General features: G+C 34.3%; 1 protein-coding gene across 1 annotated transcript in view; it reads left to right on the top strand.

Moving 5' to 3' along the window:
* Positions 1-23,989, top strand: part of AP3B1 (adaptor related protein complex 3 subunit beta 1) — a 237,333-nt gene that overhangs the window by 85,821 nt on the left and 127,523 nt on the right. The window contains exons 8-13 of the mRNA XM_006068949.4: positions 10,819-10,974; positions 15,829-15,926; positions 17,429-17,483; positions 17,571-17,642; positions 19,886-19,948; positions 22,659-22,791. Coding sequence (XP_006069011.1) covers positions 10,819-10,974; positions 15,829-15,926; positions 17,429-17,483; positions 17,571-17,642; positions 19,886-19,948; positions 22,659-22,791 — 577 coding nt within the window. The remainder of the gene's footprint in view (positions 1-10,818; positions 10,975-15,828; positions 15,927-17,428; positions 17,484-17,570; positions 17,643-19,885; positions 19,949-22,658; positions 22,792-23,989) is intronic.

Below are 23,989 nucleotides of genomic sequence, written 5' to 3' on the forward strand. Positions count from 1 at the left end.
GATGGCAGGATAAATGATAATATTTATAAACTGTGCCTTTCCAGAAATATGCTTTATGAAATAAAAGGTAATATTTTTGGACTTCATAAAGCTTATATTTAATGTAACCAGCATTTCTCTTACTGAAAGTGAATGTTCTAGAGCATGATGAAAAGTTAATTTTATTTTGATTTTTATATTAGCATTTGGGGTGGTCAGTACATATGAGTGGAGAGAGACCTACTTTCATACGAAATAAGTTAAGATATATTAAACTCATTGATTCTTTTTAAAGGATTTGTTTTAAATTTATTTTTAAACCAATCTTAGGTTCATAGCAAAATAGGGTGGAAAAATACAAGGAATTTCTTTATACTCCTTATGCCCGCTTACCTCCCTGTCGACATCTTTCCCCACAGTAGTACATGTATTGCAATTGATGAACGTATGTTAATACATCACTATCACCTGAAGTCCACCGTTTACATTAAGGCTCGCTCATGTTGTCCCTTCTGTTGGTTTTGACAAATGTATAATGACCTGACCCCACCATTGTGATATTTTACAAAATAATTTCACTGTTCTAAAAATCCTCTGTATTCTGCTTATTTATTCCTCTTTCTGCTACAAATCCTGGCAGTCACTTTTTTTTTTTTTTTTAATTGCCTCCATAGTTTTCCTTTTTCAGAGTATCATTTGGTTAGAATCATCCACTATGTAGCCTTTCTGGATTGACTTCCTTGAATAGTAATATGTGTTTAAGGATGCTCTCTGGCTTTTCATGTCTCTATTAGCTCATTTCTTTTTAGGACCAAATAATATTCCATTATCTAGATGTCCCAGAGTTTATTCATCCATTTACCTGCTGAAGGATATCTTGTTTGCCTCTGTAAATTGGCAGTTACAAGTAAAGCCGTGCAGATTTTTGTGTCAACTTGTTTTGGCAGAAACCAAGGACTCTGATTACTCATGTGTGTGTGCTTAGTCGCTCATCCTGTCTGACTCTGCCGCCCTATGGACTGTAGCTTGCCAGGCGCCTCTGTTCAAAGGGATTCTCCAGGCAAGAATAGTGGAGTGGGTTGCCATGCCCTCCTCCAGGGAATCTTCCCAACCCAGGGATCGAACCCAGGTCTCCCACATTGTAGGCATATTCTTTACCATCTGAGCTACCAGGGGAAAGCCCATGATTACTCAACCATTTGATAATGTTGCATATAATTTTGTAAGAAGCTGCCAAATTTTCTTTAATAGTGGCAATACTGTTTTGTGTTCCCACTGGCAGTGAATGAGAATTTCTTTTGCTTTCAGTGTTGTCAGTATCCTGGATTTTGGCCATTCTAACAAGTGTGCACTAGTATGTTGTTTTAATTTGCATTTCCCTAATTACATGTAATGTAATGTTGAACATCTTTTCATAAGCTTGAAAGTGAAAACTGAAAGTCGCTCAGTTGTGTCTGACTCTTTGCAACCCCATGGACTATAGTCCATGGAATTCTCCAGGCTAGAATACTGGAGTGGGTAGCCTTTCCCTTCTCAGGGTATCTTCCCAACACAGAGATTGAACCCAGGTCTCCCGCATTGCAGGTGGATTCTTTACCAGCTGAGCCACAAGGGAAGCCCAAGAATACTGGAGTGGGTAGCCTATCCGTTCTCCAGCTGGTCTTTCCGAATCTATATATCTTCCCGAAACTATGTATCTTTTTTGGTGAGTTACTTGTTCAGATCCTTTGCCCATTTTTTAATTGAGTTGTTAGCTTTCTCCTAGTTGAGTTTGTATATTTTGGATAACAGCCCTTTACCGGATATATCTTTTCCAAATATTTTTCCAAGTTTGTGGCTTGTCTTGTCTTTGTCTTGACAGCTTTTACAAAGCAGACAGTTTTTATTTTAATGAAGTTCAGTCTGTCAATTATTTCTTTCATGGATTGTGCCTTTGGTGGTGTTATCTAAAAGTCATCACTATACCAAGGTCATCTAGATTTTCTCCTATGTTACATTCTGGAATTTTATGGTTTGCTGTTCCTCATTTGTCTCTAATCCTTTTTGAGTGAATTTTTATAAATGCTGTAGGTCTGTGTCTAGATGATTATTTTTTGCATGTTGATATTCAACACCATTTGTTGAAAAGACTTTCTTTTCTACTGTATTACCTTTGCTCCTTTGTCACAAGTCAGTTAACTATATATATTCATGCAGGCCTTTTTTGAAATTCCGTGTTCTGTTCCATTAATCTCTTTGTCTATTCTTTCATTAGTACCACACTGTCTTGGTTTTGATTACTGTAGCTTTATAGTTTGATCTTGAGTCAGACTCACTGTATAAATGTTAAATTATTGAAAAATTCAAGCATGCACAAAGATAGGTCCAACAGTCTAATGAATCCTCACGTATACATCATTTAAAGCAGCATTCATCAACTCATGGCTACTCTCACTTTAACTCAAGCCTCTTCCCATTTCTGTCCCAAATTTTATATACAATTCAAGATATTATATAATTTCACCCATATCTATTCAGAATGAATTTCTAAAACACTGTCTTTACTTTAAAGAAACTGCAAAGCTGTCTCCATTTTCCAAGTAAGGGATTTAACCTTTTTTTTGTTCAGCTTGAGTGTGTACTTTTTTAGAAAGGTGGAGAAGGTTGTCTATTGTATATCGTTTCATTTTATAAATGTATGGATATTTTAAATAGTAGAAAAATCTTTATTTATAAATATAATTTTTTATACTCATTAGTTTCATCACAAAGATTTTATATATTTGTGTCCTTATTATTACCAGAGTTCCTTTTTGAGTCATTTAATACTTTTCCATAGGGAACCATCTTTACTTCTGTATAGGTTGAGAGGCACATCATCTTGGAATATGGATATTCCAAGACTATGGATCCTGACATGGAAGTGTATTTTAAGCCTGTAGTACTCATTGATTATTAGCATAATTATTGTTAGAAATCCTTCTGTAAGGAAGCCTTTGTCAGGAAGCATTTAACAGGAGGCTTCCTGTGTGCTGTTTTGCATCTGTCAGGAATTCTCTGCTCCTTATTAATTCCTGAATATTCAGGAATTAAGAGGAGAGGCAAGCCTCTCCTGAGACTGAGGAATCCAGGCATTTCCTTTATTAGTTTTTCTATATGGTGATAAGTACCCTCTTCCTTTTTATGAACCATACAGTAAAAGTGGTTATTTACAACTCGCTCTTTCATATGGATGCTGCTGAAAATAGCTATCTTGTAAGACAGTATAAATACCTACACAATGTTGAATAAAGCACCTTTGCTCCATCAGAGCTCTGGTCCCTGTGTCTGTCTTTCTCTCTCTCTCTCTTTTTCAGGCTGATCCCCTGGAGCTCAGAGGCTCTCTAAGTTCACTTTCCTGCCCGGGCTTCTAAGACCCTCTCGAGAAGGTGCTCTGTACCTTCACCCCATCAAGAGGGCGCCTGAGGCCTTCGTGAACAGAGCAAGCCCCGTGCAGGGGCTTTATTGGCTTTCTGTATAAACCAAGGAATATCAGCGTCTTTCTCTCCTTTACTTTCTTATCATCAACTCCGGACCACCAAGTTCTGGTCCATTAAAGGACCTCAACAAGACTTGACTTTTCTCTCCCATTTATTTATTTATTTATTAGTCATTTATTTTCCTAAGTATGGATTCATAGATGTTTATTTTATTCTTTGGGTTATGAACTGATAACATCATTATTTTGTTGCTAAAATGATCTGGATTTATTTTAACTGCCTTAGTTTTAGAACCAGCTGTGTTCCAAGGTGCAAAAGAGCAGGTTTTACAGGTTCATTACTGTTTTTTTACATCAGATTTCTGTTAAACAGTTCTCTTTGCAATAATCAGTAATTTATTGTTGTTAAAGGTGAAATTATTTAAATGATCGTGAGGTTTAGAAAAAAATGCCAACATAAGCCACTGTATAAAATGTTTTAATTAATACCCATAAAGTCCCCATCGGTGATAATACCTCATTTCTCTAGCCTCAGTCAGACAATATATAATAGTTGATTTTTAAAAAACTTTTTGATGCAAGCGCTTCTAAAACAATTTTCTGTTTTCCTGCCCTTTGATAGCGAATGAAAGATACAAGTTAATATTTTTTCTTTCTAAATTGCACCTTATTTTATCCAAGAATCAGGAGCTCAGATGGTTAAGATTATATGCATGATATACTCTGAATGAGAACTTAGCATAATACCTAAAGACTGCTATTACTAATACATAATAACTAATAACTGCTGTTTCAGCTTTGTAGGGAAGGCCTTTCTAATTAATTCTAAATTTATAGATGTTTTGTATGAATTGAAACTTCATGTGTGCTTGTGTGCTAAGTTGCTTCAGTTGTGTCCGACTCTTTGTGACCCTGTGGACTGCGGCCTGCCAGTCTCCTCTGTCCTTGGGATTCTCCAGGCAAGAATTCTGAAGTGGGTTGACATGCCCTCCTCCAAGGGATCTTCCCAACCCAGGGATCGAACCCACGTCTCTTACATCTCCTGCATTGGCAGTTGGGTTCTTTACCACTAGCGCCACCTGGGAAGCCCGTGAACTGAAACTGCATAATGTTAATATCTAGATAAAAATATAGTAGAAGGTATTTTTTAAACTGTTTTAAAAAGTTAAGCAATTCTATTAGAAACAGTATTTCTTGGGGCTGGTGCACTGGGACAACCCAGAGGGATGGTATGGGGAGGGAGGAGGGTGGAGGGTTCAGGATGGGGGAACACATGTATACCTGTGGCGGATTCATTTTGATATATGGCAAAACCAATACAATATTGTAAAGTTAAAAAATTAAATTAAAAAAAATATTTTTTTCAAATGCACATAAAGATATATTAAAGTTAGTTCATCTGCTTTTTTTATATATGATGTACAATTAGTATACTAAGTTGAGCAAATGGAAGTTTCTTTCTATAGATTTCAGCATCTTTGAAACTTGTTTTATCTATATTTACTTTTAAGCAGACGAAGCATCCTTCTGATTGTATCTTGTTTATCTTACTTGTTTAACCAAACAGCAACAGAAAATGTTTCTGGACAAGGCGAAAATAAAATTCTTTCCACATACATTTAAAATGTTGATTAAGAATGATTATTTTGGAGTTGTTCTAAGTTATCTAAGATACAAAGTATGAGTCATCACTTAATATCTTTGATTATCTGGGCTGTTTTCTCTGAGAGAGCATAAATCTTCCTGAGTCTGATCTGTCCTGGTGGTTGCTGAAATTATAGCACTTTATATCAAAGTTATGTAAAGAAGTGAATCTGACTTTTCTGTAAAAATAATACGAGGTTGAGAGACTTTACTGGTGGTCCGCTGGTTTAGACACTGCGCTTCTAATGCAGGGAGCACTAATTTGATCCTTAGTCAGGGAACTAAGATGCCACATATCTTCCAGTATGGCCAAAAAAGAATTAAGTTTAAAAATAATAATACAGGTGAAAGTCACTCAGTCATCTCCAACTGTTTGCGACCCCGTGGACCGTACAGACCATAGAATTCTCCAGGCCAAACTACTGGAGTGGGTAGCCTTTCCCTTCTCCAGACAGGGTTGAAATCCCCACCAAAAAGCTCAGTCTTATCACTTAATTCCGTGAATATATTGTCCATAGTTGGGTCTCAGTTCTTGAAAATTCGTGTCTAATAGCCTCATTTTTTAACTTTGGTGTTTATTGTCTTTGTTTTTTAAAACTTCACATCATTGCTTTTTTCTTATATGGATATTTAGAAATAGGTAATGTATATGTCTCAGAAGCAAATGGCTTCATGAATTTTTGCAAACTGAAGAGACCGATGTAACGAGTACTCAGATTAAGAAACAAATTATAAGTATTCACCAGAAGCCCCTAATCCTCACTTTCCACTTAATATCCTGCTTTCCCTCTCAAATGGGAACAATATCCTGACCCTCAGTGACACTGCTTTTTCTTCCCCTTTATTTGCCCTCTTTTCTTACTTTCTGAAAAATTGTTGAACTAGTTTTGAAGCTTTGGATGATTAGTTTTGGTTTGTTTGTGGATTATTACTTGATCAGGGTATCAGCAATCTGAGTTCATTCATTCACTTCGATTCTACATTGACATGATTAAAATATGAGCTTCAATTTTATGACCTTAACTCCCTAGGATATAGGCTTTCAGGACTTAAAACCAGAGACTAAGGAGAGTTAGGCATCTTGCTTTTTGGTGGATCCTGATCACCAGCTTTTGCTTCTGTAATTTTTGTGAATTTGCTAAAAGCTCTTTAGGCCTTTCAGATTTTTGTTATGTATATAACAACTCACGCTTGGGGTGGAGAAACAATTGCAGGGATTTAACTGTTAGGTTTCTAGGTTTACCACTACTTCTGGGTCTTGTCTGCATAATTCATCACTGTTCTTTTAGCTTTTCAGTACCTTGAAACAAGTGTGCTTCATTTTTCTTTCCTAGCTCACTATAAGGTTTATTCCAAATTGCCTATTATTAGAAGCAGAACTCTATGATCCTATATTAACTGTTTTTAAAAAGTAATCTTTTAAGTGTTATTTTTAATGACATTTTGTCCCTGGGGTTTGTGACTTCTTTTAAGCAACTGTAACTAGCATTGATTAAAGTTGTTTTAGTGTAATGAGTTCCCTAAACAGTACATTTTGGTTCAAAATGAAGCACCTGTACAAAAGCCTCATGATGTACTTGTAAATCTCAAATAGGAGGCAGTTTCTTTTCTGAGGGATAATTTTAGGATTAGGGTTTCAGGGGAAACTTTTCTTCATATTTGGCATCTGGGGATATTTGATTTAAAGTGAGGTAATTTCTAGAAAAAATTTTAATAAAAGCAATGTTAATTGCTACTATTTGAGTGTTTAATATTCACTGGACACTAAATGGTTATATACTTTCACTAAACAAATCAATCTTCATGAACACTTTCATAATACTATTTGGGCTGCCTAGGTGGCGCCAATGTTAAAGAATCCTCCTGCCATTGCAGGAGACAAGAGACTAGGGTTCCATCCCTGGGTTAGGCAGATGCCCTGGATAAGATAAAAATACATAGTTAGTAATTAGCAGCCAGATCTAAAAAGCTATGCCATGGTGTTCTCATAACAATAAAACTAAGTTGAAATTTCACAGAAAGTGTAAGAGAAAGTTTCTTTTGACGGGAATATACTTTGAAATAATAGTTCATATCAATAACTATTTTAGGTATTAAGCAACATGTTCTTTGTGTTTGTTATCCAATAATCCTGTTAAAACTTTGTAGTATTTCAAAGAATCCCTTTCATTTTAGTAAATTACACTAATTTATCTAATGTTAAATGTTAAGAAAGAATTAGTTTATAGATCTTTAATAAAACATATGAAGCATTAATTTATATAAGTTTTACATAATAGCTTTGTAAGATCTTTGTATGTGGAAAAGATACTAATGAAAGAAAAAAATTCCTTAATAATCTTTTTACTAAAGTTACTGCCATAATCCTAAATTTTTATACACTACAATAAGCAATACAAATGTCATTTATTAAAATAACATAGTTGGGCTTTAATAAAGTTAATAGTGAAGGAGAACTGGAATGAATGAATAAACTTTTTAAAAGGCAGCTTTGTGTACTTTTGAAGATTTTATTTGTTAGTTATAGTGCTGTGTTTCATATTGATGAATATGATAAATATAGCAGTTTCATATCAATTTTTGGTTGATTTTGAACATTTGTTTGATTAATATACACTGAAGATTGTAGGTGAGTGCTTAGGCTTAAAGAATAAATTATTTGTGTATTGGCTTTGATATAAAAGTTTATCTCAGTTACAGTCCTTTTTTTTAAGCACTTAGACAAGTAATTTGTTTTGAATTGTATATTTGAAGAAGATAATGTTATAATTTCTAGTTTACTTCTAAATATGGGTATTACTTTTAAAATGCCTTTTGTTTTCAAAGAGTATAAATTTGGTGAGTTTCTTTTGTTAGAATTTCTTAAAATTTTTTTATTGTTGATTTAAAAAACACTGAGATAATATTATTCTCACTTCTGAGGAACCTAAAGGTCATGTTTTTGATGAAAAGTGTTTTCAGTGATATTTAAGTAAAGATTGTGTTTTAAAAGCAGTTACAAGGAAAACAGTTCATTCAGTTCAGTTCAGTCGCTCAGTCGTGTCCGACTCTTTGCAACCCCATGAATTGCAGCACCCCAGGCCTCCCTGTCCATCACCAACTCCCGGAGTTCACTCAGACTCACGTCCATCGAGTCAGTGATGCCATCCAGCCATCTTATCCTCTGTCGTCCCCTTCTCCTCCTGCCCCCAATCCCTCCCAGCATCAGAGTCTTTTCCAATGAGTCAACTCTTCGCATGAGGTGGCCAAAGTACTGGAGTTTCAGCTTTAGTATCACTCCTTCCAAAGAAATCCCAGGGCTGATCTCCTTCAGAATGGACTGGTTGGATCTCCTTGCAGTCCAAGGGACTCTCAAGAGTCTTCTCTTCAAAAGCATCAATTCTTCGGCGCTCAGCTTGCCTCACAGTCCAACTCTCACATCCATACATGACCACAGGAAAAACCATAGCCTTGACTAGACGGACCTTTGTTGGCAAAGTCATGTCTCTGCTTTTGAATATGCTATCTAGGTTGGTCATAAGTTTCCTTCCAAGGAGTAAGCATCTTTTAATTTCATGGCTGCAGTCACCATCTGCAGTGATTTTGGAGCCCAGAAAAATAAAGTCTGATGCTGTTTCCACTGTTTCCCCATCTATTTCCCATGAAGTGATGGGACCAGATGCCATGATCTTTGTTTTCTGAATGTTGAGCTTTAAGCCAACTTTTTCACTCTTCACTTTCACTTTCATCAAGAGGCTTTTTAGTTCCCTCTTCACGTTCTGCCATAAGGGTGGTGTCATCTGCATATCTGAGGTTATTGATACTTCTCCCGGCAATCTTGATTCCAGCTGTGCTTCTTCCAGCCCAGCGTTTCTCATGATGTACTCTGCATATAAGTTAAATAAGCAAGGTACAGTATACAGCCTTGACATACTCCCTTTCCTATTTGGAACCAGTCTGTTGTTCCATGTCCAGTTCTAACTGTTGCTTCCTGACCTGCATATAGGTTTCTCAAGAGGCAGATCAGGTAGTCTGGTATTCTCATCTCTTGAACATGTCATTAGGTGATGTTAAACTATAACAATTTAGGTAATTTCTTTTATTGTTATAACAGTGGATAAATATATGCAAATTGCTTTTAAGTGATTTGCTGATTTTTTTCCTCCTTAATTTTATTTAATTAAACTTTCTATTTTAAGATAATTGTAGATTCACATGCAGTTGTAAGAAATCATATAGAGAGATCTGGTGTAACCTTTATTCATTTTCCTCCAATGGTGTTGTCTTGCAAAACTATAGTAATATACTACAACCAGGATATTAACATTAATACTTCAGGATTCAGAACGTTTCCATCACAAATATCCTTCATGTAACCATTTTATAGCTAAACTCCTTTCCTTCCTCTGCCTAACCCTGCTGCCCCTTAACCCTTGGTAAGGGTCCTGAGGTGTCCATATCCAGCCTTTCTTCTCTCTGCCTTTCTTTTCTTAAATTATTTTATATATAATGTCTTGGGTTTCTAGTCGTTCTTAGTGCGAGGAATAGGAATAAGTATATCTATTCCATCTTCCCAGAAGTGGAAAATACGTTTCAGGTACATGGTAACAGAGATTACCTCTAAATAGTAACTGCACTGTGTGTGCTAAGTTGCTTCAGTCATGTCTGACTCTGTGCGACCCCATGGACTGTAGCCCGCCAGGCTCCTCTGTCTGTGGAATTCTCCAGGCAAGAATACTGGAGTGAGTTTCCATGCCCTCCTCCAGAGGATCTTCCTGACCTAGGGATCAAACCTGGGTCTCTTATATCTCCTGCATTGGCAGATGGGTTCTTTACCACCAGTACCACATGGGAAGCCCTCGTAATTGCACTGGATCCACTTAAATATTATTGTCTTTGTGTGCTTTTTGTTGTTGTTGTTTATTTTAAGGATTCCTTACCTGTAGGCTGGGATTCCCAAGTGACTCTGGTAAAGACTCCTGCCAATGCAGGAGACCTGGGTTCCATCCCTAGGTCGAGAAGGTCCCCTGGAGGAGGAAATGACAACCTACTCCAGTAATCTTGCTTGGAAAATCCCATGGACAGAGGAGCCTGACAGGCTACAGTCCAGGGGGTCACAAACAGTTGGAACAACTGCATGCACGAACGCATGCACCTATAGGCTAATTTTACTGACAGAGATAATAGAGAATTCAAATAAATAAAAAGTACAAGACAAAAACATATAATCAAGTCTCAGGGATATACATAAATCTCAAACTGAGTCTTTCTTGACAACACAGGGACCTTAATTACCAATTTTTAACCTGTCAAACTTTATTAATGATTTCTTTTATGTGTGTTGCAGTTCAAACAATTTTCTTCTTTCCTCTGACCCTTTGATCCAGTTACAGAGAGACTGATAATTTATGGAAACAGTTTTCAGCTTTGGGTAGTCTCATATCATAGGCTTTGTTAGAATTTAATGGTCAGGTTTTCCCTTTGGATGACTGTGGGTATTTCTATGCTAATTTAATGTGAGGTTTGCTATATAATATAAAAATATTATCTATTGCACTAAAGGACAGTTACTGTGCCATAAAATACAAGAAAAAGCAAGGCCTTTCTTCCATATAAGTAACACAGTTTCAAATTGCCTCCACAGTAGTATTCGTAAAATACTATCATTATTGTAGATGTTTTTTAAAAAGTTTTCTTTGTGTAGTATTTGGGCGGTTCCAGGTCTGAACTCATCTTGGAATTGGATTTCTTTCCTGTAGGGTGATGTTCTAGAGGACAATGAAAAGGATTTCTATGATTCCGATGAGGAACAGAAGGAAAAGGCTGACAAAAGGAAGAGGCCGTATGCTATGGATCCGGACCATAGACTTTTAATTCGGAATACAAAGCCTTTGCTTCAGAGCAGGAATGCAGCGGTATGTAAAAACCATTACAAGAAATAGTTCACAGCTTTTTAAAACGGTGCTTAAAAATATGCAAGTTCAATAAGTAATTTTGAGTTTACTAATGGAGCATTTATTTGTTTGTTTGTATACTAAAAATCAGGTTTTTGTAGGTTACTTGGTTTGGTAGCTGTATGCCTACTGTTCTTCATTTTCTTTTTGATTTTGTAATTGGATTCCTGAGATACGAGCCCAAGATGTTTTGCAGTTGATTGGAAGACTGTATGTATTTCTCTATTATGAAATTATTGTTGTGAGTACTTAATAAGGTTGTTGTTGTTCAGTCACTAAGTCATGTCCAACTCTGTGACCCTGTGGACTGCAGCATGCCAGGCTTCCCTGTCCTTCACTATCTCCTGGAGTTTGCTCAAATTCATGTCTGTTGAGTCAGTGATTCTATCTAACCATCTCATCCTCTGCCCATTATATTTGTCTTTATCTAATCAGAGTTTTGAAAAGAGTAACGTATAGTTAGAAACACCTAGCATGACACTTCATACACGCACAGTAAATTTTAGCTGGTAAGAATAATTAAAAATCATCCTTACTCAGGTCCTAAGTTTTTGTTTTGTTTTATATCTTTATTTTAAATAACTATATTTTAAAATATTTTAAAAGAATACAGTTGAAAATTAGAAAATACAAACTAGAAAAACTAATATAAGCATTATATTTCTATCACGTATCAGTTATAATATCTTAATGCAGTTTTCCCAAGATCCTTCTTTTCTGTATAAGTGTTCCTCTTTCATATGTGTGTATGTCTGTACATAATATATTTTAAACCAAGATAAAAGTCATAGTACACATAATATTTTGTAACATATTTTTTCTAGTCAGTTCCCTATTTCTACTTCAGTAAAATTTCATCTCATGAGATACCAGTTTACCCTAAATTCTTCTATAACTGGTTCACCTATACCGGTTACACTGCATCTGGTTGTTATATATCTTCTGAACTCTCAAGTCTTGCAAAATGTTCTCTGGGTTTGTCTGGTTACTTTCTTTACTATACCTTTGTTTCCTCTTAACTGGAAGTTATGTAAGTTTTGATGAATTCCAGTTAAATGTTTTCTTAAACTTATTTTAATTAAAAACAAATTCTTAATGAATCATTCTGTGCAGCTAGTTAAAACTGAAAATGAGAGTTTCCCTTGAACTGCTTTGTTTTCTGATGCTTGAGAGTTTGGTCCTTAGAGCTTTGTATGTGTATCTTAGGAATTAGCAGAAGTTTTTATCTTATACTTTGTATTTAGTTTCTAAATCATGATTAAGTAACTATGCACAATAATGACACATATGTTATTTTATTAATATTGTAAAATATGCTTATATTTCAGTGTGCCCTCACTTGACTTGATGTTACTTCAGTAGCTGTAACTCGCCAACTAAAATTACTTTATAATTTACTCATTTTTAATTTAACTTTCTCTTGGAAATTGGCTTATAGTCCAAATACTTACTGATCAAAAATGTTTTTGAATAGTGAAACAAATTGAGGTAGTTTGTACTGTACCAGTATACTTTGGTTCCCTGCTTATTTGATTATATACCAACTAGAGGTAATTTATTTTTTGTTCCAATATGTTTTGGTATCCTGCTTATTTGGTGCAGCTGGATTTAGAAAAGGCAAAGGAATCAGAGATCAAATTGTCAAAATCCATTCTATCATAGAAAAAGCAAAAGAATTCCAAAAAAACATCTCCTTCTGCTTTGTTGACTACACTAAAGCCTTTGACTGTGTGGATCACGACAAACTGTGGAAAAATCTTAGAGATGGAAATACCAGACCACCTTACCTGCTTCCTAAGAAACCCGTATGCAGGTCAAGAAGCAACAGTTAGAATCGGACATGAAGCAAAGGACTGGTTCCAGATTGGGAAAGGAGTACGTCAAGGCGGTATATTGTCACCCTGTTTATTAACTTATATGCAGAGTACATCATTTGAAATACTGAACTGGATGACTCACAAGGTGTAATCAAGATTGCCGAGAGAAGTATCAACAATCTCAGATGTGCAGATGATACCATTTTAATGGCAGAAAGTGAAGAGGAACTAAAGAGCCTCTAGATGAAAGTGAAAGAGGAGAGTGAAAAAGCTAGCTTGAACCTCAACATTCAAAAGACTAAGATCATGGAGTCTGGTCTCATCATTTCATGGCAAATAGATGGGGAAAAAGTGGAAATAGTGACAGATTTTATTTTCTCAGGCACCAAAATCACTGCAGATAGTGACTGCAGCCATGAAATGAAAAGACGCTTGCTCCGTGGAAGAAAAGCAATGACAAATCTAGACAGCAGAGACACCACTTTGCCAACAAAGGTCTATCTAGTCAAAGTTATGGTTTTTCCAGTAGACATATACCCATGTGAGAGTTAGACCATAAGTAAAGAAGGCTGAGTGCTGAAGAAATCGATGGTTTTGAACTGTGGTGTTAGAAAAGACTCTTGAAAGTCCCTTGAACTACAAGGAGATTAAACCAGTCAATCCTAAAAGAAATCAACCCTGAATATTCATTGGAATGACTGGTGCCGAAGCTGATGCTCCAATACTTTGACCACTTGATGTGAAGAGCCAACTCACTGGAAAAGACCCTGATGCTTGGAAAGATTGAGGGCAGAGGAGAAGGGTGCAACAGAGGTTAGATAGCATTACTGACTCAATGGACATGTGTTTGAGCAAATTCTGGGAGATGGTGAAGGATAGGGCAGCCTGGTGTGCTGCACATGGAGTTGCAAAGAGTCAGACATGCCTTAGTGACTGAGCAACAATAAATACACATAAAGGTTGACTTTGGAAGGATTGTGAATAGATTTTTTTTTTTTTTTTTAAGCCTTAGCTTACAAGAGAGACTTTGAGAATTTGTTTCAGGAAACTTTGTCAGTCCTGTGTGGAGGCTGTTCTGACAGTGTGGATAAGGTGATAGTATATGAATGGTTAGGAATAGAAAAGTTTTTACCGGATGTACTTTCTTATAAACATATATAATGTAAGTGCTGAAGGCCTATCAGGTTGTGTATTTTCAGTTGTTTTGGAGTTATGGGAGCGTCCCTCATGACTTTTACATATTAGACTATAAAATTCAAATTTGGGGTATTGAAGAGAGATTAAGACGCTTAGATTTGTAAATATTGGGGAAAAAGAAGATCCTTTAGCCCCTTTGGGTTTTGGAGTGCCCTAATTAATGTATCAGAACAAATGACATACTAAGTAGAATCTAGAATCTTAAAATCATTAACACACATAGAAAGTACAGTTTATTAAGCTTCAGCTTTCTTTTTTACATATAATACTTGTTAGCCATCTGTGTGCTTTAATATTTTTAAAAAATGACTGTCACCTATTTGTAGGTTGTCAGTAATTAATTTTTTCTTACTAAAATTTTAAATTCAGCAGAGGCTGTTCTATAATTAAAGTGTATTTGTAGATCACAAGTGAAGAAATTAGATATTCTTAAACTCAATTTCCCAAGTCATGTCTGAAAGCTGGACATCAGTGTTGTTACGAAAAAGAAAAGTACACAAAAATGCCATAGAGCAGTAAGTTGAGGAACCTATAACTCTAGTTTTAAAAAATGTTTTTTAGTTCTAGAAGAAACTGTTTTTGCTTTAAGCACCCTCAAGTACTGTAAACTCTTCAGGCATACATAAAAGTCCTGCTATATATTTGTTACCTACAGCCCAAGCAAAAATAAAGCAATATTAATATATCTTCATAACCAAAGACAAGATGATTAATTTCTGTAGCTCTCTCTTCGCAGTTGTCATGTGCCGAACTGAATACTTTCACTAAGTGGAAAGTCTGGAGTTTTCATCTCCGGATCTAAGTGTTGAGGCATGTGGGGAAACTAGTCTTATTAAATTTTATGACAGGGAAAGTCTGACTTTAATAATAGCTTTGAACCAAACACTATTTTTAAGGTTCTACATTTGAAAAACAGGATTTCAAATGCTGCTCTTTTAGAGGAATTGTTTTATTAGAGTTCCCTTAATTATAACTTAAATATACTGAATTTGGGGGTTCTTTAAAAATTTTAACCTACTTACTACTGTTACCTTTGAGTGTCTGGTTTCATCCCCTGTCTCAGGGTAGCACCAGCAGCAGCAACACTAGGAGGACTGTGGGCTTTGGAGTGCGTGTCAAGCTTTGCCATGTACTACTGGCATGTCAGACCTTGGGTGGTTCACTGAACATTCTTTTTTTTTCCTGAGGGTGTACAGTACTTCTTTCCTAGAGCTGCCATATCAGTTTACCAAAAACTGTGTAGATTAAAGAAATAAAAATTTCTTTAATTTTTTATTAAAGAAAAAAATATTAATTTAAAAATAAATAGAAATTTACTCTTTCACATTTCAGGAGACCCAAAGTCTAAGTCAAGATGTTGACAGGGTGGGTTCCTCCTGGAAGCTCTTAGGGAGAAATTAGCTTCTGGTGATCGCCAGCAGTTTCTGGCGTTCCGCGACTTACAGGCCTCACTGCAGTTTCTGCCTTCGTCTTCATACTGTCTTCTTCTCTGTGTCCTTTTCTGTCTCTGATAAGGACATCCACATTGGATTTAGGGCCCACTCTATAATCAAGTATGATCTCATCTTGATCACTACCTTAATAAAATCTGCAAAGACCACATTTCCAAATAAGGTCACATTCTGAGGGTAGGCATGCATTCTTAGGGGGACCCTATTCAACCTACACAGGGTAACAACATACTCATCTTAGTTCATGGGGATTTTGTAGGTGTTAAAGGAAATAATATGTAAGAACATGCTTTGAAACTGTAGTGTGGAACTGCTCATAGTTCTTACTGTTTTCATGCTTTATCTTTTAGGTGGTTATGGCAGTTGCTCAACTGTATTGGCATATAGCACCAAAATCGGAAGCTGGCATTATTTCTAAATCACTAGTGCGTTTACTTCGTAGCAATAGGTATGACGAGATTTTATATGTGTGTTTTCTTTTGTATTATATTACTTCACTAGTAATGTTTGAACAAATCAAATGTGTCTAGTAGGCATTTAACACATGGTTCTGACTGTATTTTATCAATTGAGATTTCATACTTAAAGGGATTATATTATAAAAGCCTTTAGATTATTAATTTCAAAGTTAATGTTAAATATTGAAGTTTTTTTTTTTTTTTTTTACCTTTAAGCCCAAAGAAATTGGAAGTATTTTTTTGTAATGTAGTATATGCTATTACAGTAGCCTAGTATTTTGGTATTTCTAGGCATGACAATATGGGGATTTACATTAAATCTGGAGTCACTGAAAAACTACATTAAATGTATTATTATATTGACTAGTATAATTATATAAGACTTCATATAAAGCAATACATATGCTGAATTATGTAGTTTATGACAGAACTGCTTTCTGTAAAGTTGCAATATTTAATTACTGTAGTTCTACTTAAGAAGACAGCTATATTCTTAATATTACTTGTTTTAAAGAAATGCATAAGCTTGTTATTTCCTGGAGATAGGCAGGTAGGTAGCAGTGTACTTTTCCATTTTACCTCTCTGTAATTCAGCAGTTCAAGTCAACAATTCAGGAAACCTTGAGTTCCTGTCACATGTACTTCGTAAATTTAAGATCAGATGTTTGTCATTTGTTTTGTTTTCTGTATTTAAGAAAACTGTTGTTTCAAGCTATTTAGCTTACCCTGAATATTAGGCAGTAATCAGTTATTTTAAATTAAATTTTTTTCCTTTGAGTACTTCTGTTAATGAGTTGAGAGAAGAAAGATAAATATTTATTTTTGTTCTTAGCTCAGAATTAGTGCCACAACTTTCACCCAGGGTTGGCTTTTGCCCTTCCTTAGTAAGATACTATTTCCTTTGTGTTCCTCTGTCTATTCGCATAGTCATTCTTTCCCTTTTATCAGTTCATTAAGTTTTGTTGTCCATAGCTGGTTCGAATAAGGATCTGGAATGCATCTTTCATGTGAAGCATTATACCAGGTTCAGTTGTGCGTTCATTTCTTAGATATTTGGACATAAAATAACATGGCTTTTTTTCTTTTAAAACCTGTCTTTCACTTTGGACAGAATTGAGTCACATGATGAGCCTTCCGGTCAAGAGTTTGTATTAACACTGTGGTTATGTTTGTTCCGTTAACCCTAAGAACACCTTCTTTGCATATGTTCAGAGCATGCATAGCATTGGCCCTGCCTCTTAGGAATACAGTATTACGACATTTGTTTTAACTCTTCCATGTGATGAATCAAATCTAATGTTGTATAGCTTATAGGGAAAATTTTTAAAAGAAGGCATAAATATCTTAAGATTTGCTAGAAATTTTTCAGTATTATATTTGAGTTCCTTTCAGTATGAAGCTTACTGCTGATTTTTTTCTTTAGTATACTGTTTACTTTAGGATATATTTTGTTGGAAAATATACCTAGTCAAAATTCTACTTTAATTTCTAGGGAAGTGCAATATATTGTCCTACAGAATATAGCAACTATGTCAATTCAAAGAAAGGTACGTATGTTGTGAACATAAAATTTAAGAGAGAAATGAATGCACTAGTATCATAAATGTATTTATATATTTATTTTTGTAATCTAGGGTATGTTTGAACCTTATCTGAAGAGCTTTTACGTTAGGTCAACTGATCCAACTATGATCAAGATACTGAAGGTATGCATGCTCTTATTTTTCAGAGACTTTAATGATAATTACTTTGACACTATTGCTGTAACTTTTAGTTTAGCATTTTCAAAATGGAGACCTTTTGAAAATTTTAATAAATCTTATTTTTTAATAGATACATGGGATTTTCTTTATGCTTTTAAAACTACATTATTGTATACCAATTATTGTGCTATATTTTAATAAGACAAAGTTAAGACATGCTGCCTATACCTTGAATAACTCACAGTAAGTGAAAGAGACAGACATGTAAATAGATAATTTCAGCACTGTGTTTTAAATGATTTATAGATGTGAATTGAGTGTTGTGGAAGAAGAGAAAGATGCAGCTAATTTTCTGGTATATTTAGAAAAGACTGATGGAAAAGATGATACTAGAGTGGATCTAAAAAGAATGACATGATTTTGTCCTTTTTTTTGGCATTGGTAGGTAAGTTGATAGCAATGTTATAGGGTTCAGTGTAGGAAAAAAGGCACATTTTATGCAACTACAAGAGATTATGAAAGAGTTGTATTCAGGGAATGATAACTACAGTATAGAGTGTAGTTATGAATATAAAGTTATAATGATGAAAACAATGTGATACTTGGATTATGTGATAATAACATGAAGCATGGAAACAGATCTGTGCATATCAAAATGTATCATATATGAGGGGAGACATTACAAACCAGTGAGAGCTATTCAATAGTAGACTAATCAACAAATATTGGAATGATTGGTTAATCACATGGAAACTTAAGTTTAAGGAAAAAAAAAAAAAATCTAAGACATGCCCAAATTGTATAATAAATTTACAGAATAATTGGTTTGCAGTTATCAAAAGCATCCACGTCCTGAAGGTCAAAAGAAAGGTTGAGTATAAAAGAAACTTTTATACCGAAAGAAACTAAACAACTAAATATAATGTATGATATGGAACTGGATCTTTTTTTTAATACATTATGAGATAATTAGTGAAACTTAAATATAAATGATTATTGTATAGATTTGATGTATCAGTGTTAATTTCCTGGTTTTCTTGGTAGTATTGTGGCCTGTAGGACAATGTCCTTGTTTGCAGAAAATACATACAAGATGTGTTTGGAGATGATGTGGTATCATTTTGGCAACTCTAGAAGCAAATGGCTTAGATAAAAACTGCTTTTTACCTTTTCTCTGTGTTAATTACTTTTTAAAATAGTACAACAAAGTAAGATGTTCTTATCAAAATAAAATGAAAAGTCAGTTCATAATCGAGGAGAAAATATTTCCAGTACATAACCTAAAAATTGACTAGTATCCAGAATATATAGGAAAACTCATACAATCTATGCCTTTTAATTAGAGTGTTTAGATCATTTGCCTTTAATGTAATTATTGATATGAATATGTTTATGTCTGCATCTTTTATTTTATTTTTCTGTTTGTCCCATCTGTTCTGTATTCCTGTTTTCCTTTTTGAAGCTTTCCTTCAGATAAATTGAATATTTTTTATGAGTAGATCCTGAAATTTTTTTAGCAAGCCTATTGGAGATGAACTTTTAATTGCACATTTCTTTTAGCTAAATCCAGAAGAAAGAATTAAAATGTCTAAATATTTGGTTTGGTAGGATGAAGGAAAACTAGTCAAAAGAATTAATTGGTATCTGGAATATAGAGGTATTACATGGAGGGCAAGTTGTTTTCTAACTTTATTATTAAAAGAAAAAGAAAACTGCCTTAAGTTGTTTAGGTTAATTAGATAATAAATTGTAAAATTGGAGCAAACAATTAGCGAAGCTGTAGAATTCTCTTTTTTGTAATTATTTTTTAAGCACCATATAATTATTCTGTTCATAGATGTAGGGAGGCAAAGTTCACCCGAAAGGTGTAGTGTCTCACATTTGTAATAGGCATTTTTTTAAAAATAGAAATTACCTTTCTATTAAATGGCTAACCTTTATTAAATTCACTTTCTTTATTTTATTTTATTTTTTTTAATTTTTATTTGAAGGATAATTGCTTTACAGAATTTTGCTGTTTTCTGTCAGACATCAACAAGAATCAGCCATAGGTATACATATGTCCCCTCCCTCCTGAACCTCTCTCCCCATCCCACCCCTCTAGATTGTCACAGAGCCCCTGTTTGAGTTCCCTGGTCATACAGCAAATTCTCTTCGGCTATCTGTTTTCCATATGGCATTGTAAGTTTCCATGTTGCTGTCTCCATACCATCAAAAAACGTTTACTTTCTCTTTTTCTACCTTAGCTTGAAATTTTGACAAACTTGGCAAATGAAGCCAACATATCAACTCTTCTTCGAGAATTTCAGGTTTGTGTACAATGCTAATTATGTAATAACTTCTAAAACATCTGTTCAGTTTTAAGTTAGATACATATGTTTCTCAATTTAGATGTGTGTAACTGTATAAATAAAACTATAATTTGGAAGAAGGTTGACAACTAATTTATAAGTTTTCAGTAATAAACATCAACTACAAATTTTAAATTTAAGGGAAATAAAATGTAGTCCCTTTCATATTGTAGAATTTGAGAGACTAGTTTGTAACTCTTTCTTATCATCATCAATAGTTTGTGCTACACTCTGTACTCAGGAAAATGGCTTCATTTCTTATTTGGTTGTCCCTATTTGATTGTCTGCTTCTATTTTAGACAGTGTTCTCTAGCTTCATGTATAGCTCAAAAAAATTGGTTTAAAATTGCCCTTCTCATGATTGTTTAATTGTTAATGCTTTGCTGTATTTTTAAAATCCTATATGTGGATAGTTGAGATGCTTCCCAGATACACATGCTCCAAAAACATAAAAAAAATTCCCTCATGGCTCTTAGGCTTTTTATGATGAAAGAGTTAGCTCTGAAGACTTAGTGGTAGAGCACAGTAATAGAAAACCTTATATCAATATTACGGGTTTTACATTTCATCAGCAGTTTTTTCATAACTAAAGTATACCGCATGCCACACACTATTCCCAGAATTTTTGTCTACCCCCAGCTTTTATACATGGCTTCCCAGGTGGCTCAGTGGTAAAGACTCCAGCCTGCCAGTGCAGGAGACACGGGTGTTATCCCTAGGTTGGGAAGATCCCCTGGAGGAGGGAGGGCATGGCAACCCACTCCAGTATTCTTGCTTAGGTTGTGTGATAGATGGTAGCTTTTAAGTGTATAGGGTCCCAAAGAGTAGGACAGGACTGAGCAGCTGAGCACACACACACAGCTTTTATAGATTAAAGTTATTTTGTTGCTATAATCATTCTTTATGCCTGTCCTAAATTTCTTTTTAGCTGTATAGACATTGTATTTCTTTTTGACTATGTGATCTTATACTTTTAGCAGGAGTAGTGGGATATTATAATATATTCATGCTTTGTAATTTTGTAACTGGATTACTATACTTTTATGCTATATATTTTTTTAGAAAAAGTTCTTATAAAATTAGGATATATGCTTATTTTATATTTGCATGGCAGAATATACAGTATCTCAAGTTCTTAGCTAGTAATCTGTGGCTATAGAACATTGCTTAAATGTGACCTGTAATTCATTTTTATAGGTTTGCTTATTTACTTTTAAGTTTCTGTCTCTGTGCTTGCAGTTGTCCCTTATCCTGCTGTCATGTATGAGCTGTGTAATCTGTCTGGATGTCCTTTTGCTTTCTACTTTCTGCTTCTGTCAGGTTACTGGAGTGGTAGGGAGTGAGTCTCAGGTAATTTTATGGCATTGTTTATCTATTTCAGAATATTGGTAATCCAGTCATTTCATTTAATATCAGGCTATTTCATAAGGTCCATTCTTTAGTCAGACTTTTAAGTGTATTCTTTCTTTATACATCTGTTTTTATCACTGTCTATATGTGTACTTTATTTCTGTGTTTATGTGTTATGCCCATAGGTGTTACAGTTTCTTTATAACTTTTTGAAATAATAGAGAACTTTTCAAAGGACTTATTTTCTGGGATTGAGGAAATTAGGTAATCAACTGGGAAATGGTTTTAAATACAGTTGATTTTTCTTACAGAGAACTAAGAAATTTAATTTGTTTATTTCTTCAACCTTTAATCGTGTTTTTGGTACTCTTTTCACCAATTTCATGTGTCTTTTAGATAGTTTTTGGATTTTCTCTTCCATTTGTCGTTTAGACACCATTTAAATGCATATCCTTTTTTGCATGTTAGATGAACAAGGTGTTAATTCTACATTATGTGCTTGTTATTTGAGTTTGGGGATGTTTTTTTTTAATTCCACTTGAAAATGGGATTTTAAATCCATTTATATTTTGTACATAAATGTGCATATTTATTAAAAGTACATCTTTTTTCTGTCTGTACCCAGTAAAAGCTTAGTTTTTGAATTAGGAAAGTAACAACCAAAGTGAAAATTTTTTAGGCCTGTAGTAAATAAGTGATTAATTTCTTAAGTTTGTATAAATATGTGGTTTACATTGTATTTTTAAAACATTTTTTTCAAGAAAATCTTTTTCTAAAGTGTGATGTTTTATTTTATTGCAAATTAGGTATATTTATAAAGTCTTTATTGAAATGCTTCTTACTGTGGCTGTTGTAGTTTTACCACCATTCAGATAATCTTTTTTAAAGTAAAATGTTTATCGGTAGCATATTGCTCCTTTTTCTCCACTTCTCCCAATATTTAGGTTTAGTATCTCTGAAAAGGCCACCCTTTTTTCATAGATTTATAGATGCTGCTGGTTAAATGAACTGAAACCTCCAAAAACAGAGGTCTCATCATTTCTTTCAACCTTCCACTTAAACTAATTGCTACCTTGGGTGACTGCCCCCACCTGTTTGGAGTTATAGGCTACTGTGGCCACAGGTGAAGGGCCCGACTTGAGAACGTGCCTGCACTACAGTCACATTCTGTGAGTGAAAAGGTGGACTTCCTTTTGTTCCTATAGATGAGAAAATTGTGTATTCTAGAATTTGATTTTGACAAAGCTTCATATTATAGGGATATTTTTCTTTGCTTGATAGTACCAGTGTGTCAACTAATTGAGACAATGTTTTTTAGACCTATGTGAAAAGCCAGGATAAACAGTTTGCAGCAGCCACTATTCAAACTATAGGCAGATGTGCAACCAGCATCACAGAAGTCTCGGACACATGCCTCAACGGCCTGGTGTGTCTGCTGTCCAACAGGGATGGTGAGTTGGCAGTTTCATTTTACTTGCAAATAATTTATCATTTGAATATTCTTGGCATGATCTACAAATTGTAATTTCTTTTTTAGTATTGCCTTTGAGCTTTTTCTGTATGTCCGTGATTACAATGAAGAGTAACGTTTTAGCTTTGAAATACACATATGCACACACATGAGCTTTTTGTTGTTGTTTTATTTAGTAAATTGGATAATTAACTTACAAACAGAATTTTCTTGCCTGAACAGAACTAAGAAAATGTAGTCTGTTTATTTTATTTCTTCACAGTTTAATCACCTTCATTTCACCCTTTCCACAAAGGTTCCATTTTACTGGTTTTTAAAGGCATATAAGTCATGTATAATATTGGTTCACCTGCAGAGGGTGCTAAAAGCAGGCAAATGACTTTACAACAGGAGAAGTTAAAAAGGCTAGATCAGAAAAGTACGTTAAACTTGTAATTTCAAGTTGTTTTTTCCAGATTAACTTAATAATTTTATATTCAAGATTAATTAAATGTAAAAGTCATCAATTTGGAACACCTTCATGTTTTTAAGCCAATCAGTGTCTAAACATTTTGTAGAACTGGATAGGTAATATCCAGTAAAATACATAGTCTAGAGTTCATTCTTTCTATGGTAAAATATCAGTTATTTCTATGATATGGGTTTAAAATAAATGAAACCTTTTGAAGAAAAAAGATTCAACTCTCACCTTTAAAAGTATTTATTTAATTAAAAATAGATTAAAACAAGAGATTCTTTTTAGGAAACATAATTTTCTGTATAAAATTATTGAAATTATTTGTGGGATTCTAAATAAAATTATGTCATATCTAGACACAAGCATATATGACATAGCAACCATAAGGTGAAACATAACAAAATTGATTACTTTTTATATTTTATTTGAAAAATAGCTTTTTGCCACAAATATTACTCCTAATTATTTTTTGGCACATGTAGATCACTTTTGAGAGCTGTAACATTGTTGTAAGTACTTCTAATGAAAAAAACTTTTTGAAACAAAATTTGTCCCCAAATAAGAGTGATCTTTACGATCAACATAAAATATAACTGTTAACCTGTCAATTCAAGATATTATAATGGAGAGAACATTTTTCTGTGTGTAGTGTCCAAATAAGTGACAAAAAGAAATTATCAACGAAATAGACTTTTTTAAAACACTGACTGTAGAAGGTAAT

This window comes from Bubalus bubalis, chromosome 11 (assembly GCF_019923935.1).
Source record: "Bubalus bubalis isolate 160015118507 breed Murrah chromosome 11, NDDB_SH_1, whole genome shotgun sequence".
In the NCBI taxonomy this organism is placed as follows: domain Eukaryota; kingdom Metazoa; phylum Chordata; class Mammalia; order Artiodactyla; family Bovidae; genus Bubalus; species Bubalus bubalis.